Source organism: Lipotes vexillifer, unplaced genomic scaffold (assembly GCF_000442215.2).
Source record: "Lipotes vexillifer unplaced genomic scaffold, Lipotes_vexillifer_v1.1 scaffold829, whole genome shotgun sequence".
NCBI lineage: Eukaryota > Metazoa > Chordata > Mammalia > Artiodactyla > Lipotidae > Lipotes > Lipotes vexillifer.
In genome coordinates this window covers 219,345-226,066 of record NW_006797023.1, presented here as the reverse complement: position 1 = coordinate 226,066, position 6,722 = coordinate 219,345, and the positions used below count along the sequence as shown (strand labels likewise).

Below are 6,722 nucleotides of genomic sequence, written 5' to 3'. Positions count from 1 at the left end.
AAAAAGATTTAAAAAAGTCAGCAACCAGGGCTTCCCTGGTAGTGCAGGGGTTAAGAATCCGCCTGCCAATGCAGTGGACACGGGTTCGAGCCCTGGTCCGGGACGATCCCACATGCCGCGGAGCAACTAAGCCGGCGGGCCGCAACTACTGAAGCCCGCGTGCCACAACTACCGAAGCCCGCATGCCTAGAGCCCCCGTGCTCCGCGACAAGAGAAGCCACCGCAATGAGAAGCCCACGCACCGCAACAAAGGGTAGCCCCCAGCTTGCTGCAACCAGAGAAAAGCCCGTTCACAGCAACGAAGACCCAACGCAGCCAAAAATAAATAAATTAAATAAAATAAATTTATTGAAAAAAAAAGTCAGCAACCAGTTATAAATTAAGTTTTGTTTAAAGGAAAAATGGCTAGTGTTTAAATGGTAAACACTGTTCGTTAAAGTATTTAGAAGTCATCACTGAGTCTTGTGACCAATTTCAGTCCTTTAAAAAGCCAAGTTCTATGTCATGGCAAAAATTCAGACCATTATCTATAATATTTGTGTTTTAAATCAGGTGAGTATCAAATTAAATTACACAAAAAAAATTTTAGATGTTTACTTTTAATAATGCCTAAAGAAAAATGTTTTTCTTCATAGGTGTGTGAGCTTTACTTCTCTGTATAATCTGCTGAAGACAAAACTTTGCCCCTATTTCTACGTTTGTACCTATCAGTTTACTATCCTGTTCCGTGCAGCGGGATTAGCAGGAGATGATGTAATCACGGCTCTCATCTCCCCTACAACTAGAGGTATAAGAGAAGCTATGAAAAACGAAGGTAAAACTATAGGTTTAAAGTGAGAATACCACACTATATAGTAAACACTCCTTAAAATCAAAAATTTGAACTGTCTTTTAGCAGTTGAATTATCTTCTACCAGTTTTACCTAATTGTTTTAAGAATTATTCATTTTTTTGATTTTTTTTCCAGCATTTAATTAAGCTGTCCATTGTACATAGCTTTAAGTTGTGTTCCCTTCTCTGATCTCTAAACATATATCAAGCTGGAATGTCCCAATCTGAATGTACTCCTATAGAAATTGTTTTATAATACAAATTATCTACCCCCTTTTGATAAAATGATCTTTAAAGAGGGTCACTTCATTAGTGGGTCATGAAATCTATTCAGTGGACTCATTCAGCACCTTATAAAAAAATGAAATAGAGTAGTATATACTTGATGAAAGAGTACCACATGTAGTGAGACTGTATTGTCCTGAACCATTTGTTTCAAGGAGATATGTGTTGTGAGCTGCCGTCAAGAAAGCATGAAAACTACTGCTTTAATACATCAGGAGTAAAAGCTCATTTTCAAGTATACTCTCTACAAGTCGGGCACGCCTGTGAATTAATTCCTTCAGATTATATTAAAACATAGTTACATTTTTCTTTTCTCATGTAGGTATTGAATTTTCTTTGCCTTTAATAAAAGAAAGTGGCCATGAGAAGAGGAAAGCGTCTGGAACAAGCTTGGGACATGGGGAGTATGTGATTAAAATAGCCTTTTACATCATCTGGTGACTTATGGATTCAGTGTAGAGGAAACAGCTTTAGGAAATGGGAACCCTGACTAACTATAGCAATTTCCTAGGGAGCAAGCAGTCAGTGATGAGGATGAAGAAGAAAGTTTTTCCTGGCTGGAAGAGATGGGTGTGCAAGATAAAATTAAAAAACCAGATGTACTTTCTATCAAGCTGTATCCTTCAGTTGCTGTTAACTAGAATTTATTTTCATTGAATTAAGTTAGTGAGCAATGTAATTTTTTTTTTTTTGGCCGTGCCACACAGCATGCGGGATCTTAGTTCCCTGACCAGTTGCCCCCTGCAGTGGAAGCGCAGATTCCTAACCACTGGACCGCCGGGGAATTCCCTTGAGCAATGTAATACTGACAGTTTTATTTAACTATAATCTTATACTATCTTTAAGATATTAAAACTGATACTCCATCATGACATTAAAAAACCCCTAAGTACCAAAGAGCCATGAACAATTATTAAACTTTTTTAAGTGAAAATATTCTATTTTGGTTAAGTTTATGGGGGGACTGGAACATATTTTGACTAGAGAAGAAATCAGTTTTTGTTAGGTATCAATTTCTGGCTAATTCAGATGGTCAAAAAAATCATTTTGATCATTCAGATGCCTTATAATTGCAGTGAAGAGGATTAGCAAGAGCATTTCCAGTTTGGAGTGGGGGAAGAGGGTTCCAGGTGATTCAGGATTAAGATAACTGCTGTTCCTTTTGGTATGGGATTTGCATTTGCAGTTTCCTTGATTGTCATGTTCAGGCGTAAAGAGATACATGAAGTGCAAATGGATCACAGACCCGAGTCTGTTGTGTTGGTGAAGGGAACGAATACCTTTACATTGCTAAATTTTTTGATCAACTGTAAGAGTTTAATTGCTACCTCAGGTCCGCAGGCAGGACTTCCACCAACCCTCTTATCACCTATAGCTTTCCGAGGCGCCACAATGCAAATGCTTAAGGTAATAAAGAGAAAAAAAAAATTCTACACTAATCCTCATAACCTAGCTTTTAAAGACATACTTTTCCTTTTTTGATAGGATCAATTCTTGGTATTTTAGTAACTCCTGATATTTTTACATGGTGCATATTTTCTTTTTCTTTACTCCCAGTAAAAAAATTCCTTGATATAAAGTGATTATCCAAGGAATTATATGAAAAGTTATATTTGAATTATTGCCATAAGGAAAAGTTGCTTTCTTAAAGTTTGTCTTTCATAACCAGTGAAAGAACAGAGCCAAGAATGTTACGTTAAATTATAGGTGGTCTCAAAAACTGGATCATGGATAAGTGAAAAGAATAACTATATATCCATATTGTTGAAGAATTACACATGTAATTTTCATGTGTGTCACATATGCTGAATGTAATAGCAACAGACTCTAATTTTTATTTTCCTAATATTATGCATTGAAAGTGCATTAATCAGAAAGGATACCATATTAAAGTTACATTCTCTAGAATTAACACTTAAATTGACAGCCTCATAATTTGGAGGAGAGAATGCTGGAAACAGAATTACTGAACATTTTTTACTCATGTAACATTCTTCTGATATCTTATGAACTACTTTTGTTCCTTAACTGTTAAAGAGAGGAATACCCAAATGAGAAGTTATTGATCACATTTTTAGCTAGGGACAAAAGCTTGAGATGACCATAATTTTCTTTAAATTATTTTTGAAGGCGCGAAGTGTAAACGTGAAGACACAAGCTCCTTCTGGATACAGAGATCAATTTAGTTTGGAGATTACAGGTCCTATCATGCCTCATTCTCTACATTCTGTGACTATGCTACTCAGATCTTCACAGAGTGGGTCATTTTCTGCAGGACTGTATACACATGAGCCAACTGCTGTATTTAATATCTGCCCACCAAAGGATAAAGTACTGGGTAAGGTAAGTAGACAGCTGGTAAACAAATTTAGTTGCAGTTTTCTCAAACTAAATGGATGGAGGAAGTCAGTCATTTAAGATGAGCCAAGCTGGTGTTTCAAGTTATTAAACTGTACTGCTTAATATTATCAATTACAATTACTAAGAGGGAAGGGATAATGACTATAAAGTTTTGTGTGTGAGGTAAATTTTATGAGTTCAGGCTGGTGTATTCAACACTGACTAAAGAACTTCCCAAACAAAAGGCAAGTTGTTTTCATTGTCCTCTCAGATCCAGAACCTAATAGTGCCTGCTTACTTACTGTGGGGGCGGGGGCAAATAAATAACTATGGGTGTTTATTTAGCCGCATAGGCCTTTTTTTCTATAGAACTTTTTCTTAGATTCGGGGAGGGATGAGCTGCTTGTTTCACGTGATCCAGCAGTTTCTAGATATGTATCCACACTTTAATAATACTGAAGTAGCTGCTTTACAACATAACTGCCTTTAATTTTGGACACATGGCTTTTTACTTAGAGGTAATGAGACCTTTAAAACTATTTTTATCCGTTTGCCAGACTTATAAAAATAACCAAACTTATTATTTTTGGATGCTGTCATGCAAAAATTCTTAGGATGAGCTTCTATTGATAATGATAACAATGAATTTGCCCTTACTGAATAAGGCATCTATTTGTCAAAGAGCCCATGGTAATTTTAAAAACTCATCAGTGTTCAAGGACTCTGACAATGCTTTTTACTGACTTGCATACAAATTTCCACAGGAGGCTGTTCATGAGGAGCTTGCCAACTGTGGACTGCACCCTAAAACTCTGGACCACCTTAGTCAAACACCGATACTGGGGCAATCATCTTTACGGCATGTGGCAATGAGTGACTACATTTATAATTGGAGATCCTGAACACCAAAGTAAGCCTAAAAGGAATCTTTGAGGAAAAAAGCCTTCTAGCAAGGAAATTCAAGATACTTATATCTTTGGCTTTAAAGTTCACTTTGGAAGTTTAAAGGAATATAGCTTTAAAAATACTCAAATGTTCACAAACATTGGCCTTTTACAATACTTTTATTACATGCACTAAGCAGTAAATAGGATTAAGGTTTCAAAATCAACATTTGTTTTTACTCTTTTGATTAAATATTCAGATATGAAGATAAACTTTTTAAAAACTTCAAAAACCGGGCTTCCTTGGTGGCGCAGTGGTTGAGAGTCCGCCTGCCGATGCAGGAGACATGGGTTCGTGCCCCGGTCCGGTTGGATCCCACATGCCGCGGAGCGGCTGGGCCCGTGAGCCATGGCCACTGAGCCTGCATGTCCGGAGCCTGTGCTCCGCAACGGGAGAGGCCACAACAGTGAGGGGCCCGCGTACCGCAAAAAAAAAAAAATCAAAAACCTTGAATGAAAATTCTAGATCCATTAACCTAATTATAAATTGGATAGAAAACTGAGTGTTTCCTTGCAAATGGAAGTTGAGGCTTAGTATCAATTATCTCATGCCATTGTGACTAACAGCATCAGGGCAAAACTATCTTTAACAATTTCCTGAGGATTATTAGCAAGTTCTAGTTTTATAAAGGTAGAAAACAAATGTAGACAGTATCTACTGAGCTGATTGTTGACGCTTCCACCTTAGTTGTTTTCCTACCTGTTTACAATTCCTCTATTCTCAATACATATTACTTGTTTTAATGCATGTTAACTCAGATAAGGGTATTTTGTATTCCACATAGAATAGGGTTAAGAGTTGTAAAGTATGCTCAGCTGTCATGACAAAGTAGTATTTAATATGTTCTTGTAGGTATTTGTGTATGTGTGTGTATATATATAATTCAAATTTTCTTAAATAAAAGTGCTTAGAAATCAAAAGCATTGGGTAAAGAAGTAACAGTAGTGAAGACGTATGTGTTCACTTTGTAATCCAGAAAATAAAACACCACATTTATTCCAGAGAAGTTTATATTTGGGCCTTAAGCTTTTGAAAATAAAGTTTAGAGACATAGCATATGAATACCACTGTAATACACATGAAATATTCTATCAGACCCTAAAAATTAACATAAACTTAAACTTTCTCATAGTCAACAAAATAGTGGCTGGGTGCCCATTTTATTAGATAAGTTGGTTACAGCATTTTAATTATCATTTTACGTCTATCTAGGTGTAGCTGAAATTCAAAATGCACATCAAAGTAAAACTATATCACAACTCAATGCCATACTAAATGTACTTGGCCTCTGCAGTAAAATTCTAGTCAGACTTCATTTTAACTCCCTTCTCATTCAGTGGCCCAAGTGGCTTTTGACAGAAACGTAGGACTTAGTGCTGATCATCACACAACATACCACTTTCTTTTTTTTATAACCTCTACAAAATTTAAAGGGGATACGGTGGCGTTAGCCCTGTGGAACAGATCTTGCTTGATTACCTCAATAACACTGGCCCAGTATCTGTCCAGCAGAACCCATTGTGAACTAGTACAAGGTGCACAGCCCTTCACTGATTACAGGCAAGTGTTACAGCAGCCTAGCCATAAGTAAGGGGAGTTGACATCATAGTACAAAATACAGTATAAAAGCGTTATTTAACATTCCACACTGAAGATTATGGATGCCTTCAAACAATCGTTTGGATGTTAGCCACTTAAACAAATACATCACTAAGGTAAACAATATAAACATACCAAAACCTTGTATGGTTAAATACAATTTCCATGGTACAAAAATCAAAGCCTGGAGATGTTTGTACAGATTGCTTTTTACACAATGTCTTAAATTGCCAAATATTTACAACATTAAAGAGGAAATACATTTTGATGCAGAGTAAAATTATCTGAAATGATTAATATAAAACCTCAATCTATCTACGTGAGGCACTCCTGAAGCAAGTGGCATTAGCCATGAGGTCCTTTGGTACAAGGCCCATTGCTTGAAGAACCACAGTAGCTGCTGTGGCTTTAGCATGCTTCTTATTAGGGCTGGCAAAGCTGGGCTGGTAAGCGCTTCCATTTATCAATACCTATTCAAGAAAAACATACAATTGGGCTGGTAAGGGCTTCCATTTCTCAATACCTATTCAAGAAAAACATACAATAAGAACAGCATCAAACTTTAATATCTATTAGCTTTGTAATTTTTTCACTAAATGCTAGAAAGATAATTTACAAAAATATAAAACCCATACCAAGTCAAATAAATCTCAACCCTAAAAGAAGCAAATCATTTGGGAAAAGGGACTGCAAATTAAGAGCAGGTCTCCAATTGAAGCACA

The 6,722-nt window shown here is 36.6% G+C and overlaps 2 protein-coding genes across 2 annotated transcripts in view; one reads left to right on the top strand and one right to left on the bottom strand.

Annotated features, from left to right (window-relative positions):
* Positions 1–4,426, top strand: part of DONSON (DNA replication fork stabilization factor DONSON) — a 10,576-nt gene extending 6,150 nt beyond the window's left edge. The window contains exons 6-11 of the mRNA XM_007469147.1: positions 636–814; positions 1,439–1,520; positions 1,628–1,732; positions 2,325–2,523; positions 3,247–3,459; positions 4,221–4,426. Of these exons, the coding sequence (XP_007469209.1) occupies positions 636–814; positions 1,439–1,520; positions 1,628–1,732; positions 2,325–2,523; positions 3,247–3,459; positions 4,221–4,358 (916 nt within the window). The 3' untranslated portion in view covers positions 4,359–4,426. The remainder of the gene's footprint in view (positions 1–635; positions 815–1,438; positions 1,521–1,627; positions 1,733–2,324; positions 2,524–3,246; positions 3,460–4,220) is intronic.
* Positions 4,427–6,463: 2,037 nt separating this feature from the next.
* The window catches only part of SON (SON DNA and RNA binding protein), a 30,820-nt gene continuing 30,561 nt past the window's right edge, over positions 6,464–6,722 (bottom strand). Inside the window, 1 exon segment of the mRNA XM_007469146.1 lies at positions 6,464–6,523. Within this exon segment, the coding sequence (XP_007469208.1) occupies positions 6,464–6,523 (60 nt within the window).